General features: G+C 42.6%; 1 protein-coding gene across 1 annotated transcript in view; it reads left to right on the forward strand.

Moving 5' to 3' along the window:
- Window positions 1–20,137, forward strand: part of EGFLAM (EGF-like, fibronectin type III and laminin G domains) — a gene marked incomplete at its 5' end in the record, with an annotated part of 55,861 nt that extends 35,724 nt beyond the window's left edge. Inside the window, 8 exons of the mRNA XM_009702455.1 lie at window positions 4,279–4,390; window positions 5,925–6,041; window positions 9,709–9,889; window positions 14,422–14,500; window positions 15,387–15,530; window positions 18,186–18,269; window positions 19,342–19,445; window positions 19,983–20,137. Of these exons, the coding sequence (XP_009700757.1) occupies window positions 4,279–4,390; window positions 5,925–6,041; window positions 9,709–9,889; window positions 14,422–14,500; window positions 15,387–15,530; window positions 18,186–18,269; window positions 19,342–19,445; window positions 19,983–20,137 (976 nt within the window). The remainder of the gene's footprint in view (window positions 1–4,278; window positions 4,391–5,924; window positions 6,042–9,708; window positions 9,890–14,421; window positions 14,501–15,386; window positions 15,531–18,185; window positions 18,270–19,341; window positions 19,446–19,982) is intronic.
- Window positions 20,138–21,132: the final 995 nt, after the last annotated feature.

The following is a 21,132-nucleotide window of genomic DNA, read 5'->3' on the forward strand; positions in this document are numbered from 1 at the left end:
CTATAGCGAGGTATGGGGCCCCACCAGTCTCCAGTGCCTACTTCTTCTAAGGAAGCACAGAAAGAATAGAACGGCAGCCAAGGGGACAGGATTTTCTTCCTACCTAAGTTTATGTTTCAAAGCTTTATTATCAGTGTTACCATGTCGTGCCACCATCTTACTGCAGATGTTACTTGTGTTTCTGTATGGTATTGCAGAAATTCCCTTCTTGCCTCCCTGACATTGTACCATAGCTGATTAGGGGATCTATAGATAATTTATGCATATACTTTCTAGCCACAGTTTGCACAATATTGGCACTTTTGTGAGCATCCTCCTCCCTGGTCTCCAGGTCCAGGCAGTAAGTGCCGGCCTGGAAGTGTCACAAGAAGATACATCTCCAGGTCCCCCTTTCCTCATAGTGATGGTTTTTGAGGCATAAGAGGCTAATGTCCAGTTTGCATAACTTAAGTAGTCTAAAAGATAAACATTTGCTTTAAACAAGTCACCCAGTCTCCCAGACAGACAGACCTTCTGAGAACAATTCATCGCATGCTAAAATTAATGTCAAGGACAGGAGCGATGAAATGCCTCAAAAAGGGCTATTCTCTCTCATGCAATCTCTCTGTAAATGAGTGCCCAGTCTCAGGGCAGCTGTTCCCTGGGCTCTTCTGAAAAGGCAATGGGCTGAACAGACGCACTCAGAACCTTGGATGCGGTCCAAGAGGCTGCCAGTTTGACCAGGCTGACCTAATATTTAGAAATAATTTATATAAAGCTTATGCAAAATGTGTACACTGCCTGCAATTCTTGCATACCATATGTTTCCTGTGGATGGACATCAGGAATTTTGGCAATGCTGCAATTAGGAGAAATACACAGATTTTCCACTGAATGAGGACACAAGCAAACAAAGTCATTCGGATGACAAAGTGAGAGATGAAATTTCAAGGGAGAAAATGCAAAATAATGCACAACCCTAACAATACACAGCTGTGGCAATACAGTTAGTGTTATCAGACAGAGAAAGATCCTCGAGTCATCATGGATAGTTCTGTGAAAGCAACAGCTAACTGCTTAGAGACAAATACAGAAATGTAAGTACAATGCAGAGAATTATTAGGAACAGAATAAAGAACAATGACTCTGCAAAAATACACAATGCACCCTTTCTTGAAAACTTGCTGCCATTCTGGTCACTTCATTTCAGAAGAAATTAGCAAAATTAAAAAAGAAAAGTAGTGTTGATATCCAGGGTAGGGAAGGAAACAACTTCCACAAATACAGCAGGACCCTTCACCCTGGAAAAGAAAGAGTTTGGTGGAAGTATGATGAAAATTTTTAAATTGTGAAGGATATGGAGATAAAAAAGAAATGATTATTCTGTATTTTTTCAATATGGAAGAATTAGAAGGAGCCCAGTGAAACTGCAAACCGAAAACCAGCAATCAAAAAAATGAGGATTTTTGTTTTCAGAAAGCACATAAATAATTTGTGGAAACTAATTGTCACAGCATGTTACAGATGCCAGAACTATAAATAGGTTAAAAAAAAAAATTAGACAAATTTGAAGAAAGCTCCATTGAGGGAGATCAAACACAATTGTACGGATGCAGCCTCTGACTCAGGAAGCTGCTAAATGACAAGTTGCCAGAAGCCGGGAGGATATATCAAGGGAAGAATCACTCCATGCTTGCCCTGTTCTTTTCTCTTACAGAAAAGTGGCAGAAATAGCTAATGTCAGAGACCTTTGCTCCAACCCAAAATGGCCCTTCTTACAACGGCCTTCAGTTTTTTTCTGATTACAGCCGTCTCATTCGTATTACTGGAGACCTTAGGACACTAAAGTAGACATAATTTTTTTCCCCTCCAAGAATACTGTAGTGCTTCAAAACACCTTGGACTAAAGTTTAACCTAGATGCAGGCTTGTAAAATGTGGCGAGAGCCACAAACTCATGCCTGGGAGTGGAAACTGCCCCTTTCTACTGGAAAGCAGGAGAGCAAGCAGGACACCAGCTAGCACATGCATTGGGGAAAAAGAGTGTGTTGGGATAGCTGGCTAATGGGGGACACTCATGAAACCAACAGGCTTCATTGAAAGCTGTCAGGATGTCCTGTTCAGCTCCTTTTTCTAGATAATGTGTGCAACTCGCACCCTATCATCAGCTCTGTCAGTGGTTAAATAAGATGAATAAATACTCTCTTTTCCATGCCTGCTTAGCTAATACCCACTTAAAAGTCTGCGTTTGTCTTCATCACAGTGCTTCACGCCTACCCTTTGTCCTAAATGGGGATACAACTCTGGTCATTCTGACTATCTCTTCCATAGGACCAGGCTGTTAAATATTATAATATAATCAGAACACAATTATAATGTCTTTATAATTAAGGATGAGGCAAGCTTATTTATGTATGTCAGCAGCAGCAGTGAAGTTTGGGTTTTGCCTGAAGTGTCCGGGGATAGAAACAGCACGGTGTGCACAGGGGGCTCGGGGCGGGGGGGAGCAGGGATGCCCAGCAGATGGATGGATGTAGAACCTGAGCTATTTGCCCAGATGTCTCGGAGGACAATTTGTTGCCCCTGGGATTTCCCTTGATCAGTCATTTGCAAGATCAAGATCTTCATCATTTTATGTATTTTTTAAGGTTTGATTTACATGGGGAAAAGTAATCCTTAACCCCACAGCACATGGAGAGCCAGAAGTGTTCAAATGCCTGCAGAAAGCATTACCAAACTCATCCTGTTTTCAAAAAGCCTGTGAAGCCAATAAATAGCTTGCAGCTCTGAAGTGGTGACTCTGCAAGTCTTCATCATCCCTAACTGTAATTAAATCTAGCAGAGCAGGAGGGTTAGCATGATGATGACCTAATCGGCAGAGGAGATAAGATGTATGTATTGCCACTTACTAAGGAGCCAAACCTATCTGATTCCTTTGTATGTATGTATCGACTTCTTCAAGGTGATTAAGTTCTGTTACCTGTTGATTTACCCAAGGTAGTTAAACCTCAAATGCTACTACATAAGAAAAAGGACAAGCGAATGGCATTGCTTGATGGTATTTTTTTATGGAGATTTTCTGAACCAAGTGTCAAAGTGATATTGCAAACATCATCCAAATAGATGAAAATGGGCTTTGAGAAAATTTGGTGGAGCAAAACAGATACAACAAAAAGATATCAAAGCTCATGTTGATTGTTCAGAAAAAAAAAAAAAAAATTTCACATTTTCAAAATTATATACATTTTTTAATCAGCATTTGAATCATTATTGGCTCACTATTTCAAATCACTTTTTTTTTCAGTTCTTCCATTTTGAAATGTATCTCTTTTTTTTATTTTTAAATGTAAGTAGCCTGAAAATACAAAACATTGTTTTAGCCAAAACAAGTTTGCACTTTTTTATTGAAAGCTAGAAAGTCTTCAGGTGTCCTAGATAACACAGTTTCTGATGTTTTCAGCTTGACAAGTAAATCAAACACAAATTTTCATTGCTTCTGAAGGAAAGCTGCAAGATAACATTTAGACATAAAATACTTCAACCAGTGTAGTAAAATGACATTTGAAAATGAAGTTCTGTAGAACTTGTAAAGGTGAACGTGGTTTTGCCCTTTACACAGGCTGTTATTCATATTAGTGCTGAACTAATAAAGATTGTAAGAACAGTTTTTAAATGCTTCCTTTGAGACTGGTGAATACTTTGCACAACTGGGGATTATTGTTCCTAGCCAGGATCTCATCACATCATTAGGATCATATTTTAGTTACTTCCCCTTAATGTACAGCAGCCAGGCTCTGTGTGTGTGTGCATGTATGTGCAGATGTCACTGTAATAGGCTGCATAAAGAGGGTTGAAGCGCCAACACAAAGTGGTTCTGTTTTAAAACAGGATGAAGAATGTGGTACTAGACCAACCATTAAGTGGGAAGCTTTATCTCCAGGCTTATGTCATTGTGAAATGAGCATGTACAGCTGAGACAAAAACTTGTCTTTATGCATTATAAATGACTGAGTAGAAAAATCAACTCAGAGGTAGATGTAATGCATACTGATTATAGAAATGTTTCATTTATAAATAAAAGTACAGTGCTTGTTGTTTGCTGTAAGAACATGGTCTTACTTTGCTGATGGGGCTCAGAAATTATATTACTTCCTTATAAGGAGAGAAACACAGCAATTTATTTTTATTTGTTGTTTAGAAAATCATCCCAGAGGATTTGACTTTTTAGCATCACAGTGATGTTTGAAAATATCAGAAAGGCAAAAGCATGAAATTCTCAGTTTTCTTCCCCTTAAAACAGGAGCGAAGAACCTGTCAGTCTGGGTCAATGGCATGAGTTGCGGGTGTCTCGCACAGCAAAGAATGGTATCCTACAAGTGGACAAACAAAAGCCAGTGGAAGGGATGGCAGAGGTGAGCATATGGCATGGCTTGTCGTGAATATGGCTGTGACACTAGAAAATTATTGTATGGTAAACTACATAGGATGCTCTCAAAGCTCTTAGAAGCTCAAAAAAGTATACACATTAGGGCAACATTTTCTTAAACCCAACATTGGAAATTTGCACATGAAGTCTTCCCTCTGAGGACAGGGATTCTTGTAAAGGCAGCTGAAATCACAGCTTTACGTGCTTTTGCCATGTGACTGGACTCACATTTCTGTGTTTGGTTCATACATGTTCTTGAGGTTCTTTTCTTGGTACTTACTGATTGATGCTAAGTCTGTTGAACAATGTGTCCACTATGAAATCCGTCATCTGGAGAAGGATGATACTGAGAATTATGTGCACAAAGTCCTGTTTTTACCTCTCTCTGAATATTGTGCTGGAAATGTAGGCCAAAAGAGGATTGTTTCTTTGTCTTTTCCTTGCAAAAGTAATTTCCAGGCCAGAGTAAGGGCGGGAATACCCAGACAGTTAATGACTTGTATTTATTCTTCCCTCACCAAGAAGTCATAGTGACTCCAGTTTGTAATAAGGAGACATTTTGCTTGTACCAAGCAGTGTATTCACTCTAAGCATTGAAATGCATACACAGAAGTACTTCTTTATCCCAAGAACATGAGGCTAGAACTGCTTAGAAAATGTCTTTTATTCTTTCCTAGTGGAAAATGTGGCCAGAAAACCAGACTCCAGATCCTGTTAGCAGCAGAATCTGCATTTTTTTCTGCAAACTGGGATACCATTTAAAGCTTAGGCTTTTCTTGAAATACACAAATGAATTGAAATTCCAGTTGTCTGTCAAGAAACAGATTGAGTGGGAAACATTCAAACTGAGCAGTTGAGACTTCTTTAGATAGACAGGTCAAGATGAAGACTCCTTTTTTTTTTCTCTAAGTGCTACAGTGCAGCCGGAGAAGGAGATTGGCTGGGAGCTGCCAATAAAGAAATCACAGGAGATTCTGCAGGACTGGAATTACACAGTTATCCTGTCCTTAGTTGTTAAACATCTTTCAGTTCACTCCAGGACCTTGACTAGTCCCATCAGGTATCCTGAGCAACTGCTTCTAGTAACTAATGCAAAGTAAATTTTTCTTTCATTTAGCTCTGTAACTTGCTAGGGATTATCTTTTTAGATGTCGGAAATATTAAACAAGTCTCTGTTGCATGGACTTTGCTCTGATTTTAACTAATTACCATCAATGTACCTCAGGTCATTGCAAATAGGGCTAGATGTGCAGTCAGAAATCATGAGTCAGTCCCCTTTCTTTCTTCCTTCAGTATTCCCATTTTGAAATACTTGAGATTTTTCAGCTAGTTCTGATTAGGACAAAGCACAGTCAGTAGAGAGTCTTACAGTGGCTTTCTTGAGAGAATTGTACAAAGAAAGACAATTAACAGAAGTAAGGGGCATTAAAGTAAGCTATAATAGCTAATGTAGGCTAGTCTGAAGCTACAAGCATGGTTCCAGCTACCCTGATAAAATTTTCTTCTTCTGTTTCTTGTAGGGGGCTTTCACACAGATTAAGTGCAGCTCTGAAATATTTATTGGTGGAGTCCCTAGTTATGATGCTGTGAAGAAGAACTCTGGGATCCTTAGACCCTTCAGCGGGAGCATCCAAAAGGTATGTGCCCAAAGAAATGCACCAGAGGCATTTATTTCCATCTCATCCAGTACCACTTTAGGTGGAAACCTGCCCTTATACCACTGGCAATATTCAAACTAATCCAAGATTTCACCACAGGAACCCACCACAAAGTGCTTAAACAGATATTTCACAGTAAAAAGTCATTCTAACTTTAATAACTGGTAAGTATTACCACTGCTAATCTCCCTATTAATTTCCATACTGTACTAAAAAATGAGCAGAAGCTGTATGGGATCAAGTTCAGAATGATGCACAAAGCTATGTCAAGATTGGAGTCCTCAGAGTGCCCTGTAGCATCATACATAAATAAATGAACAGAAGAAATGCTCAAATACTTCAGTGTATGCACACTAAGGCAACTAAATGTCTGATGTAACCAATACAGTAATGGGCTAAAAAGAATTATAGAATCATAGAATGGTTTGATTGGAAGGGACCTTAGAGATCATCTATTTCCAACCCCCCTGCCATAGGCAGGGACACCCTCCACTAGACCAGATTCCTCAAAGCCCCATCCAACCCCGCCCTGAACCCTTCCAGGGAGGGGCCAGCCACAGCTTCTCTGGGCAACCTGTTCCAGTGCCTCACCACCCTCACCGTGAAGAATTTCTTCCTAATAGCTAATCCAAATCTTGCTTCTTCCAGTTTAAAATCATTGCCCCTTGTCTTATCACTCCATGCCCTTGTAAAAAGTCCCTCCCCAGCTTTCTTGTAGACCCGTTTTAGGTGCTGGAAGGCTGCTCTAAGGTGTCCCTGGAGCCTTCTCTTCTCCAGGCTGAACAATCTCACCTCTCAGCCTGTCCTCACAGGGGAGGTGCTCCAGCCCTCTGATCATTTTCATGGCCCTCCTCTGGACTCGCTCGAATAGGTCCATGTCCCTCTTGTGCTGAGGACCCCAGAGCTGAAGGTAGTACTGCAGGGGGGGTCTCACCAGAGCGGAGTAGAGGGGCAGAATCCCCTCCCTTGACTGCATGGTCACGCTGCTTTGGATGCAGCCCAGGGTATGGTTGGCTTTGTGGGCTGCCAGTGCACATTGCCGGGTTGTGTTGAGCTTCTCCTCAGGGCTGCTCTCAATGCATCCTCCATCCACCCTGTATTTGTGCTTGGGTTTGCCCCAACCCAGGTGCAGGACCTTGCACTTGGCCTTGTTGAACTTCATGAGGTTTGCAAATTAAAGTGGATCCCACTCCAGCTAATGTATTTCTTATACCACACAGCAGTTGCATGCCTCATTGCCTTCCCCTCTTATGTTTTCATATGGGGCACATGAATGGAAGAGATCTTTTTCATTGTTGGCAGACATTAGGAATGATGTTCCAGTGGAGTCAACTGTGCATGTTTGCAATTCTCTTCTGGAGAATAAATCTGTAAATTCATAATAATTACTAATAAGTGATAAAAAGAAAGTTCAAACTGAATTGACATTTGCTCTCCCCAGGCATACTTAAAATAATTTGGATAAAGCTGAAAGGTTGGCCCTGAATACTCAGAGTTTTAAATGAGTGAATTATTGCATCAGATTTACTTAACAAATAAAAAACTCTAATAGTGCATCTCATAACAATTGAGCATGGGCAGAAAGGTAATTGCAATTCAGTGTCAACTGTGTCATCACTTGGTCCAACATTTTTCACTTTGTCAGCTGTCTAGCAGAAAACATGAACTTAAGAAAACTGGGGCAGTGTGTAATAGTGATGGGAACAGGTCAGTCACACGAACATCATTGGAAAGGTGAGTTTGGCTAAATGCAGTGCATTTTGGAGTGCAGGACAGAAGCATTTAACATAGGTCGCACTTACAAGGTGAGGGGTTGTACCCTAGAGCACAGAGGCACTGATGAGGATTGGCAAGTGCTGAGTGTGAACCCCTACCTCTGTGATGTAGTTAGAAAGGTGGATTTGCCTTCTCAGAGGCCTGAATGAGATGTCAAGGAAGAGTATCGCCTGCCTTTTGGGCACTGGGATACTATTCGTTGACTGCTGTGCTTACACATAGTAGGATTTTAGAGAATTGTATAGAAATAAAGCTACAAACATCACCAAGTACTGGAAAACATGTTGTGTATAGAAAGACCTAAGATTACAATCTATTCAGTTTACTCAGATAAGGTTAAGAAGTGACTTCATTGTTGTCTGCTAGTTCCTACATGAGGGTGAGATTTCTTTGAGTACCTGGCTCTGAAATGATGCAGAAAAAGGCACGATGAGAAACAATGGCTGGAAGCTGAAGATAAGTGTAAGCCCAGAAATAAGAGACACATTTTTAGGAGTAGGGGCTTGTTAACCTATGGAACAACGTAGCCAGAAGTTAGAAAGAAGCTGAAAGGGTAGTGGAGTCTTCACTTGTCCATCTTTATGACAGGACTGGATGTTTGCCGTTGGAGATGTTTAGTGCTGGTTCAAACAGAGTATATATGCTTGATCCAAACTGTTCTCCCAGGAGGTCCCCCATCTGAGTTATGCAGATGCCAGAGTAACTATTACCATTCTCACTTCTGGCCTTAAAAGATGTTTGGTTGTGAAAATGGTCTTATTTTGATGTAGCTGAGATCAGAAGCTGTACCCACATGTAATATCTCTGCCAACATATCAGCTGAGATTATACAAATGTCAGTTTATATTGGAGAATATATGTTGCTCATACACTGGAAAAATCCCAACACTTAACAGTTCTCTTCAGTTTATATACAAACAGTTTTGTGAAGTCATTATGGTTTTCATCCATCTTAACTCTAGCTTCTTTCAGATGAGATACTAGAAAGTAATTGAAGATGTGAAAAACAAGCTGTTCTGCTTAGTATTTCTGTTGTCAACACTTGTCTCCTGAGGGGGTTTCCTGGTCTCAGAAATGTTTTTCCTCAGCAGTGCTCATCTAATTTTACCATACTAGCTCACAGCTCAGCTGCAAAGCATTGTGCCGGTGTTTAGACACAAGACTGGTAAAGGCTGTGTCACAAAACACAAAACAAATTCATCTCCAGTGGGTCAGGGTGAGCAACAGAATCATAGAATCATTATGGTTGGAAGAGACCTCAAAGATCATCAAGTCCAACTGTATACCCAATGCCACCATGCCCACTAAACCATGGCTCGAAGTACCACATCTAAGCGTTTTTTGAACACCTCCAGGGATGGTGACTCCACCACCTCCCTGGGGAGCCCACTGCAATGCCTAACGACTCTTACAGTGAAGAAGTTCTTTCTAATGTCCAACCTGAACCTCACCTGGTGCAACTTGAGACCGTTTCCTCTTGTCCTATCACTAATTACTGGTGAGAAAAAACCGACCCCCACCTCACTACAACCTCCTTTCACGTTGTTGTAGAGGGTGATAAGGTCTCCCCTCAGCTTCCTTTTCTCCAGGCTGAAGAAGCCAAGCTCCCTCAGCCAACCCTCATAAGACTTGTTCTCCAGGCCCTTCACCAGCTTTGTTGCAGGTGGACGAGCATGAGTTGGACCTTTGCGACTGGAAAAGACACATTACAAGAAATAGGATTTTGGCCAAGTTTTGATGGTTACATTTCTCTGAAGTCTTTCAGAGAAGTCTTCTGACTAGCAGTACAGTACTGGGAATTTGGAAGTTTTTAGCATGTGTTTTCCTCCCTTTCTTGTTTGTTTGTTTGTTTGTTTTTTTTAACACATAGATTATCTTGAATGACCGGACAATTGATGTGAAACGGGATTTCACTTCTGGAATCAACCTAGTGAATGCTGCCCACCCCTGCGTGAGCTCACCATGTGCAAATGGTGGCACCTGTGTTCCCAAGAAGGACAGCTATGAATGTGACTGTCCCCTGGGCTTTGATGGGCGACATTGCCAAAAAGGTAATGATGGCTGCATTTCAATCCAGAGATCCAGAGTTGATCACAAAAATAAGAGAGATTTAGCTACTACAGCTGCTGTTCCACACATTCCTCGAAATAGAAACTCTGGAGGCCAGAGCTCCCTTTGCATACGTGCAGATTCCATGTACCCAGGGAAGAATTAGTTTTGTTATTTAGGAACGTGGTAACTGTTATCCCAGCACAGGGCTATGATCCATAGTTAGCAGCCTGGTATCTGGTTGCTTGTAGTGGCCAGCACTGAACAATTCATACACGTCCCTAATTATGCATTGCTATACAAAGGGGAAATTGCTGCCAACATCCTCCAGCTAGTGATTATGTTACATCCTGAAGCCTGAGCATTGATAATCCTTGTAATTTTATCCTCCCTTGGTCTCACAACAAACACCGTTCTCATATACAGAAAGGTCTAGTCCTTTTTTAGACACTGAGTACTTTGATGGTAATTTCACCATCTGCACAGACCCTGCCTTGGTACAGCAATGGAGACCATCAAGGCGGAAAACCTGCCCAGATGCACATTATTCTTTCCTCAGAGCCTCTGTAATAGTTCAAACATTAGATTCAGGAAAGTGTTCAAATTGCATGAAAATTGTTAAAAGATTGTACTTTGGCTTATTCCACTAGATGGAGGTGTTTCTCTTTTGTCAGGCTTGATCTTGAAAAATTCCTAAGGGAAGGTTTTGTAATGCAACAGCGAACTCAGTTGAAAAGAGTTGACTGACATTATTGTTTCACCCACTCCTTCATTTCTCACAGGCACAAACTTCAAAGTTGAAAGTTGTGGTTTTGGTTAACTTGTGATGAATAGATTGGCCTTTTCTTCCAAAAAAGACAATAACTTAGAACAAAAACATTTTATTAAAATACAATGCAAGAAAACCCTTCGCTTACGTTGTTGTGGTCTAGCTAATGGCTGGAGCAACGTCATTTATCCTGGCTTCTCTGTGGGGAGGAGGGAGAATTGTGATTTTTGGCTTTCTACATATGTGCAGTGTGCTAAGCTCCTGACTTCAAGATGGTATCTGCAGCAGTACCCAGGTCTCCAGGGCGAGTTCAGGCAAATGAGTGCTTTGCAGCTTGGGTGTGTGACTGCCTGCCCGTTCAGTGAGCTGTGCGTTGCTCGGGCCATAGCTCCTCAGTGTTCGTCTGCTTCTGACCTGCCCTAAGCCCTGGGAGCCATGTGCCGAGCTGCCCACCTCTGCACCTCCCTTGTGGCACCGGCGATGCTGCTGCTTGGCTGGCAGGCCACCCCGCTCTCCACCCTGTTCTAACCTGAATGGGTGTCCAGGCTTTCAGAGACAGTCTGAAACGCCTTATGCCTGTGGCTTAGGCTGGATCCTGGGTGTTGCTTCCTATGTGAATCCAACCTTAATTAATTTTTAACAGTGCCAAAAAGGACAAGTCACCTGTCTTCCACTTCTGGTGCCTGTGGCTGCTGTTCGGGTGTCTCTCAACCCCCCCTGCACTTGTGCATCCTCAGCTGCCAAGTTTTTGCTGATGCATGAGAGCATGGAGGTCCATCCTGAACGTCGGTCCACGACAGCTTTGATGAACCTAGAGCAGACTTCTCAAAATGATCCTTACCTGTGTCTTTTTAGTAGGGTGTAGACATGGCTGAGGCAGGATGCACGTGTGTGTCTGCTTCTATTTCAGAACAGAGTTTTGGTTAATGCACTCGGCTGGTGTGTGAGAGGCTGAAGGTGCAGCCTCCATCCTGCTTGCTGATGGACTGATGTAACCCCACGTCCTGAAAAAACAAAATTCTTGTGAGGGACTGTGAGGGACCGTGCCTCAGTCTCCAAAATTATACGTGCCACTTCTAAAACTCAACTTAAATGGTGCTGGTATGATCTATACGAGATACTGATTCATATCATAATGGATCGTTGGCCAAGGATTCAATACAGTTTCTGCTGGCATTGCTGGGTTTTATATCTTCTCTCCAAGCTGTTTTTATATTTAATTGTAAGATGGAGTAGAACAGTGAACTGTGGCTTTCCCCAGGTTAGAGATAATTCCTGGGTCACTGGGATTTGAAAACTAGGACTAGCAGAGGGGTTTTTCTGGTCCTACCTGTCTGCACCTTTGTGTGTTTTGAGCAGGCAAATATAAATACTTGGGCAAAACAATAATAAAAGAGTGCTACCTTCATAGGCGATTATAGTTGCTTATGCAAATGGGAAGAGGGGATCACACATTTGTGGAAAGGTGGGCATGAAACTGGATGAAGGGAGATTTTTATGCTGTAGAAAAATAAAATGAGAATATTCTTGTTTTGTTTTGTGCTGACTCACTGCAGAGTGTGGAAGTTACTGCCTAAACAGTAAGTACTGCAAATGATATGAAAACTGCTCTGTCATTGTGCGTCTGTGTCTGCTCTAGCAAGCTGGATGCTGGATTTCCATTAAGACTGACAAGCTTCTGTCAATAAGCTAAGATATTTTCTGGGGTTATATAGTACTTCCTTAAACCTCATCCTGTTGATATTTTAAACTGCATCCAGAGCATCTGCCAAGTGCAGAACGGTGGCTGTAGAGCTGATCCTTGTATTTGCAGAACAGTGGAGCCAGGCAGCTGGCTGAGTGCTTTGTAGGGGTAGGTCCTACTTCAATCTGCCCTGCAGTTCAGAGCTCACTGCCGCTCGTCATGACAGCTTTGGTGCCTCTCTGCCAAATCATGATAAGTGAAGATCTTTAGTCCTAGATCTCCTTACTGGCCCTGTCCTTTCCAGTTGCAAAGATGCCGTGTGCATCAAGGGTATTTACTTGGCTTTCTGTAGTCAAATTCAGTGCAGCAAGTGAAGAGCATACAGAAGAGCAAGCAAAGATAAATGCCCATCAAGCTCCATAGAGGAAATCAGAGTGCTAGGGCAAGGGCAAGGGCTACTGCATGGCACAGGCACCTTCCCGTGCTGAAGGCAAGAGTGGCGGGGCTGTAGTGCCAGTGTGGGATGTGAGGCGGGGAAGAAGGGCTCCGTTCACGCTCTGCTGCCATCTGCCATGGTCAGACTGTCCGGTGCAGGCAGCGTCAGACCTGGCGAGGAATGTCTGGCTGACTGTAACATGTCTTTTGTAATCTTGTGGTGATGCTGGCAGGCTACAGGCTGTGGACCACCTGTGGTGGTTTCTTTAGACACATTAGGCAGCTTTCCCGATTTCACTATGGATGAAAACAAGCGTTTGGCACTATCTAAAATTCTCAGTCTTGGCACCTAGAGCTAAATTTCATATTGCTGTTGTTGGCTGCCAGACTACACCAGTTGTTGCATATCTGTGTTACAGTGAGCTCTTATGCCAGCCTCTGCATTGCATAAAGAAAGCAAGCATCCATGCTCTGGAAAGCTTGAAATTTATATAGATGGGATTAGCTGTGGGTTGAAGGGATTAGTTCTCAGGAAGAAAATAGGATGAAGGCAGTTATTTCAAGGAATTTATGAAACTGGCTTATATTATTGCAGCAGTCAGTTATGAGAGATCAGCAGCAAACTGTAGGATATTCATTCAAAAGAAAATCTGTTCAAGCCAGTCCTCATAGCCTACTGAAGGCAGTGTATCAGGGATATTCAGTGATTTTTATCATTCATCTGAGTTCTTTTGCCAGAGTCTTCTCCATGGGCAGCAGTACATCAGTTCCAAGTCTGGTTGCAATATGTGCTGCTGTCCTAGCAGCTGTAAAAGACAGCTGTACCAGTGGCTGTCCCTAGAGAATGGGAGATGCTGTGTGTGGGACACCAGTGAGCTCTGAGCAAAACACCCTCCAAGGCAGCACTGCAACGTACCGAATGCATGGGCCAAGAGGCTTAGCAGCCTCTGTCATACAACCTTTAGCACAGCCCCAGTTGCTTTCAGTAGACCTAGAGCGATTAGGGGCACCCTGTATGTTCTCCCTGGAGATAGCCTCCCCAACACTGCGCCCCAGAGGTGAGCCCCGAGTGGGCAGCAGCCGCTCTGTGCAAAGTCACGTACACAAAAGGAGAAAATAGAGAGATCAGAGGTTGCCTGTGCTGGCTCCCGGCCCCACTTGGCAGGTGTGAGAGGTCCCAGCACGTGCTCCGCACGTGGTGCTCCGCTGGGAGCTGTGCAGGAGCTTCTTAGGCTAAGCACAAAGGGTGGCTAATGCATACGCTTTGGCAGGGAGTGGTTTGAACCACATGGAGAATCAAGAAATGTGGAAACGGGGATAAAAATAAAATTTGCAATGTTTTCCCAATACTTCATATTTTCCTGCACTGACATTTACAGTGGAGCAATATGTGAGGCCCATGACCTGAAGACTGTAAGTAGAGGGACTGTCAGTAGTTTAAACTCCCTCAACGGCTGCCGCTACATTTAGGTACGAAGTGGCGGTGCCTTTTTGCAAACCAGTGTGAGTTCAGCTCTGTTCTGTGCCACCAGTAGGTACCTGCCAATGTGGGAGTAAATCAATAAACGTGTCTTGTCTCTTTTTTTTCCTTCCATTTCCATGTCAGCTAACTGACACCCATCTTTGTATTTTTATTTACTTTTCAGCGATTACAGAAGCAATTGAAATCCCACAATTTATTGGTCGCAGTTACCTCATATATGATAATCCAGATATACTGAAAAGGTAATGTACCTCCTGTGAACATTGAAAATATTCTGTTTGTTAACCATTGTAATGCTAGGAGCCTCATGTGGGAGAGTGTTGTATATCTAAGTGTTTTAAGCTGTATTTGCCATATTTCTAAATTTCAGAAAAACAATACGTTCTCTATGCATATACTTATGGCTCAATTTGCTATCATATCTGAGCTTCTTGCAACCTGTAGAGAAATGGTGTACACAGCATGTATCTGTCACGGAGAAGGACTGGTATGCGCTTTCTGGGAGCAAAGAACAGACATGCAGAGACTGTATCTGTAAAGAGACTAAGGATTTAACTCCTGCTTTAGCCTAAAATTTAGGTCCTCAAACTTCTTTTTGGTTGCTCTGTACCTTAGAAGATGCCCAAATTCTAGCAATTGTAGGTTGTTTCAATAAATTCCTCCATCTGCCTGTATTTCAGCCACTGGCTAGAGGAGACTTCACAAATGTCCTCATCTGCAGCTTAGTATTTCTCACCTACCAGGACTTTCTGATTTGCCCTTCTTATCCTTCTTTCACTGGCTTCTGAGGGCACCAGCCTACCGGGTATTCTCAGAATTTGCTTGTTGGACTGGATTTCACAGTAGGCTTGGGGAGAAAACGGATTTTTCTCTATTTCTGTAGAGTAACCGAGTAGCTATTGAGTTTGAACTATTGTCTGGAAGGACAAGTCCAATTCCCCCACTCCAAAGTGCTGGAAATGGGGATGTGAACCAGAGCCCCTCACACATCAGCATGTAGGCAAGTTGCAAGACAGTAACCCTTAAGACCAGCAGAGAAGAAATACTGCATCATCTTTTATGTGTTTTTGAAAGAAGACTGTCACGGTTCAATATTTTCCTATTATTTCCCTCTTCTACGTTAAACAGGGTATCAGGATCAAGAACGAATGTGTTCATGAGGTTTAAAACTACAATGAAGGAAGGTCTTTTGATGTGGAGGGGAGACAGTCCCATGCGACCTAACAGTGATTTCATTTCTCTAGGCGTTCAAGAAGGAGCATTAATATTCAGGTAAATTTTCTCTCCTTTATTTGTGTTGCATGTAGTACACTCAGGGCTTGAAGGAATTGCCACAACACATCCAGTGCACTTGTCCTTTCATATAGTGTGAGACAATTACATCCTCAAGGTTTTGTTCATTGATGGGTCCTGTTCTTGTCTGGGAAACGATGTGAATTGAAGAGGTAATGTATTGCACGCTTTACATCATTCCCACTCCCTCCCTCCCTTCCTCATTCTCTCCCTCCCAATTTTTAATGTGATTTTCTAAAAGTCACCTTATGAGGGTACAAGTACGGACAGTAACTCACCCCATACCTCTTGAAGCACTTGCCATCTCAGTTAAGCAGAGGAGGTGTAGAGTTTGCACAGAGAGCAGGGGTCAAGGAAAAACTCTGCTGAAATCTGTGCTCGCTGCAGGCTCAGTCTTCACTGGAGAGTGCACATGGGAGCATGGGTCCCACCTCTCAAACCCCCAAATATTCAACCCTGTGACACAAATCCAGCTGTCACCAGGCTTTGTTATCGCCACCATCCACAGAACCACTTATTTAAGAAATAATAATAATAATGTTACTGCCAAAAAGCTGAAATTGGAGAGTGTTGGGAAATGTTGGGCTGAACTCATGTTCTCTCTCCAGAATCTCTTTCTCCCTTGCAGACACTTAGGCAGACTCTGTGCAACTTTTTGCATGATGCATTTTTGGGACTCCTGCCTTTTGAAAGCCCTGTCTTTCCTCATCATCCCCCTTTAGGTTGTGCAAAACAAATATTGAAACAGCAAATTACAAATGCCATCATTATTATGGATTGTTGCGAGACACTGTTGATTAAATGACAGAGATTTTGTTAATAATTTAAGCTATTTTGAAGCTATCTTTTACTTGACTTACCTGGTTGTTGTTTGCTATCATGGAGGCATAGACAAGTTGCACATTTCTATTTAAATTAATTTATTTTAAGCTTTTTTTAATGTAATTTTCTGTGGTTAACTTTGCAAAAACTCTTAGTTTCCTCATTGTTTTATAAACAAGGAACTAACTCTGCAGAAATGGTGCATTTTTAAAATGTCTTTGGGAGAGCCTGGCTTTCCAAGATGCGTGGTAGTAAGTGGCCACTCTATTCTGTCTGTTTTCTAGGCACAGTGCATTTTTATTAGGGTTGTTGCTGTCCTCCGGAGATGAAGATACACAGAGGTTTTAGACCGAAACAGCTGAATTTTATTGAAATATCTGTACCTTCCACATGCATTTAGGAAGATGAAAAATTAAGATACCAAATTAAAACTCTCATAAACAATGACTGCGTACTGAAAAGGAGGAATATGGTGAAAGGACAAATGCAGAAAAAAAGTATCATCTTCTTTCAGAGTGATCTTCATGATACTTTTCCACCTTTTGAGAGGGGCAATCAGGAGAATATCAGGACTGTGAATTGGTCAGAAGTATTTTCCTGCAGCCCAAAATTAGGTACTTGTGTTCTGGTCCAGTTTGAAATTCAAAACATATGTTTTCTTTCCCATTTTCTATGGCCTAGCAGAGTAGGTTCCCTGTACAGTGTAACTGCTGCTGTAAATCTTTTATGTTGCTTCCTGCTTCTGTGGAGGGTTATATCACTATTGTAGGGGATCCTCATTCATTAGGGATGTGAATCTCAGTTTGGTAACCAAAAGTCTAACACTTAGATACAATCCTGAACACCCCAGTCCTTCTGTAGCTCTTGACCTAGACTGGTATCTGCATCCTGGGTAAAAGAAGATGCTTGTTTGAGACTCACTTAAAGCTCTGGGGAGGAGTCAAATTTAGGACAACGATTTTTCTCTGGGCAGTTCACATCGTAACATGCTATTCTCAAGTGCCTAACCCTGGCCATGAACTTAATTCCAGGTTCAGCCTTTTTTGAAGAGATGATGATGTTGGCTTTAATCTCTCTAGTTTGGTACAGGCTGAAGGCCAGCAGCAGCTGGCTCAGGCTAATTCATCCTGCTTATTTAGGCAGCTGAGCACCCAATAGGTCACTGTGTTGTAGTATCTACTTCCCCTTTCTGAAGATTGACCCAAATTTCTGGGACGTAGAAGATGCTTGAAGTGTAAACATGATGGGAACATTATGTCTGCTGAGTAATTTTACTAGCAGCAAACACAAAGAAATAATCAGAGCTGCAACTAAAGCAGGGAACTTCACGATTATCTCTGCATTTATTTATTAGGCTTCATCCTTTCTAACATCACAGGTCTCAACCATTCCTATAATTTAGATGATTTGTAGATGCGTTATAGGTAGCATGCTTGTTTGCTATTGTCATAATTGATTTATTAACCATATTTGGAACCTTCCACTGCTCTCTCCCATTAGGCCAAAGATCTGTAGGTCACTGACCTTCATAACTTCCTGTTTTGGGGAGGAACTGCCATGCAGAGGCCCCCTTCTTGCTCTGACCTGGGAAGAAGGGAATTTTGCCTATTGTCCCTGGGTCTGACTTTGCAAAATAAGTGCATTGCTGCTGGGCTTCCAAAGGACTCTACCAGTCCCCACAGAATCCAAGCCATAAGAGGAGCTCTGGGGGCTGAGCAGGTGGGGCACAGAGTGAGGATGTCTGAGCAATTTTGCAGGCAGCCGGTCTTTGCAAGGGAGGCGGTAACATTTTAATTTTTTTTTAAATTGTAGCTACAATTTGGGCAGTGGCATTGCTTCCATCACAGTGAACGGCTCTTTCAGCGATGGCCGGTGGCACAGAGTCAAGGCTGTTCGGTAAGTGGCCACGCTTCATCTGGGAGGCTTTTTGGAGCCGTCCTGCCATTAAAGGTGCTGGTTGGTGTGTCTGGATGCTGGTCGGGTGTGAATCACTGCGGCTCCATGCTCTCACATTGCTTAGGAGTTGACCTGTTAGCAACTTGTCTGTTTCAGGACGATGTACACAAAGATTATTGTATTAGAGGTGACAGTGCCAACTCAGCACAGCTCAAGGCAGGCTGCCAAAGTCATGCAGGGCTATTCTGGGGCTGTGACAGACATTCTATTAAACCCATACCATTTGTATTAAGACTATTTTTCTTTAATGTCTGCATTTTGAAATTCCCTAGTGAGCACTTTGCGGGCTGGCGCAAGCACTGGAGCATGGACCATGTATGCCTACTTTTTCTATTTGGAGGAGGTGCAGACATCTTGCAGTGTATATATAACTCATATTTATAACTCATTACCTCATGGGAGGCAAGTGTGCCCAGCAGGGAAAGCAGACATCCCTCTCTACATGAGATGTTGGTTCCCTGGAAATCACAGGCTGACATTAGTACAACTTGTTACCAAATTCAGTGAGAATAGGAGTCCATCAAGTGGCTTTTCCGTCAGTGCAGTTATTGACCTTATATAAAATGGAAGTGGCCTAAAATCTCTAGTAAGAAGCAAAACTGTTTGTATTTTAACTTAGCTTACCTACTTCTTCCCTTCTGTTGAAGCTTCTGCTGTGTACTTTTTATATTACATCTGATTTTTAACAACATGTCAGAATCTGTCCATCCTCCCCTCTCCCCCAGGTGTGCAATTTACTTCTTTCCCAGTCTTTTCTCCTTCGCAAATGTGTCCCTCATGCTTTGCAGGTCTCTGACATCTTAGTCCCTGGAAAAAAAAAACACCCTGAAAGGTCTGGATTGCCAAAGCACACTGCTGTCTGTGGGGCTCCCCAACATCAGTCCAAGCCTTTGCCATGAGCCCTGCCAAGCACTGAGTCACCCTGGCCTCCGGGTGATGGGGAGATGCTGCTGCTCCTCCTCCCACCTGGTTGTAGGCTAGATGCCTGATGGCAGTTTGCTTTTTGTTTCAGGGATGGACAGTCTGGCAAAGTAACCGTGGACGATTACGGTGCCAGGACTGGTAAATCCCCTGGGAAAATGAGGCAGTTAAACATCAATGGAGATCTCTATGTAGGTGAGTGCTCACTTTTCACATTCAGGACCCAGACGCATTTTTGTGTTTGCGAGGTTGGCTGCAAGGCAGGGCATCCCAGCTCCGTCCATCCCCGGGTGAAGGCTTCACATGGCAGCCTCTGATCCTTCACAGCCTGATTTTTGTGGGGAGGCCTCTCTGGGTGGGATGAGGGGGACTGATATGAGAAGGGACCAGCACCATCGGATGCACTGTGGTACCCCTAGTAGGTACATGGAGAGAGGCAACTGCAAACTCCGCACCTTAGTGGGAATCTGGGCACAATCTTATTAAGCTCTGACTAATGCTACCATTTCTGCAATAAATAATTAGCATCCTAGTTTATTATCTCCTGCTTACCCTCTCTGTAATTTTTAGTGCTTAAAAGCTGTATTTAAAAAAAAGCACAGAGCAACCTGTAAATTAAAATTCACTTCTGAGGTGCACTAGGTAGGCTAATGGCATTACTGGGTGTGCAGTCTGCCAAGCAGGAGCAGACACTCGTGTCGATGAAGTTTCTCATCGCTGCCTTTCCCACAGGTGGCATGAAGGAAATAGCCCTCCACACAAACAGGCAATACATGCGGGGCCTGGTAGGTTGCATCTCCCACCTCACGCTTTCAACTGATTACCACATCTCGCTGGTGGAGGATGCTGCCGATGGGAAGAACATCAACATGTGTGGGACCAAGTGACAAGAGAGGAATTCCAGTGCCGAGGACCCATCGTGTGCTTGTGTGTGTGGCTGAGCAGGAGCTGGATGCCCCAGCCCTCCACGGCTGGCCCACGTTCGCCATCTGGGAAGGTGACAGAGCCAAAGGGAAATCTGAAAAAAAAAAAAAAAAAAAAGAACATTTTTTTCCCTCTTCTTTCCTCTCCTTTCCTGATCAAACCAAACTGAGTATTTTGTGTATGAACCGTCCCCTCTACCTGTTAAATGTTTAGTGAACACTAAAGGTTGTGCATCTGTGCAAACAGCAAAGAAATGTGTGATGTTACGAGTAGGTCAGTGACTGTGTTGTGGTCCCTAGGTTATCTTTTGCAATATCAGAGAAAGCAGTCTTGAAACACCTGCATTCATCCCACCCAGCAGCGGTACAATGACTGTGCTGTTCAACAAATACACCATCAAGCAGTGTATCAATGCATTCAAATGTGTGTCCTGAAAGAAGCAGTTCTCCTTACTGCTCTCTGATTTAGCTAAATTATGTTTCATCCTGTGTAAATAACAGCTACAGTGACTGGTTTCAAAATGTTGTGGTTTGTTGAGGAGGAAAGTTCTTAAAGTCTACTTTTTTATTACAAGCAACAAAACCCATGAACCAATTTTGTAGAAGTAATTTTATACTTGTATATTTTTTATAGCGGCAGCAGACTTGCTTATACGGTATACTATACAACTAGCTCTTTGCACATTTTCCTAAAAATAGCAAAGTGACCTGTGGTTTAAATTGTTATACAGGAAGCTTAATGTCTGTATTATACAGTTTTGATGGGGATATTTGTGAGTCATGACCAGTTTTAAATCTGACTCCTTTTGTTTTGTAAATTTTGTCAGTTTAAAATTGTACCTTATGAAGTTTACCTAGCTTAAACAGATTAAAATATAGGAAAAAAAAAGAGCAAAAGCTTGCTACTGTGGTATTATAAATCACTATTTTTTTTTCTTTTTCTGAAAAATGAGAAAAGG

Source organism: Cariama cristata, unplaced genomic scaffold, assembly GCF_000690535.1.
Source record: "Cariama cristata isolate BGI_N322 unplaced genomic scaffold, ASM69053v1 scaffold12216, whole genome shotgun sequence".
NCBI classification, from domain to species: domain Eukaryota; kingdom Metazoa; phylum Chordata; class Aves; order Cariamiformes; family Cariamidae; genus Cariama; species Cariama cristata.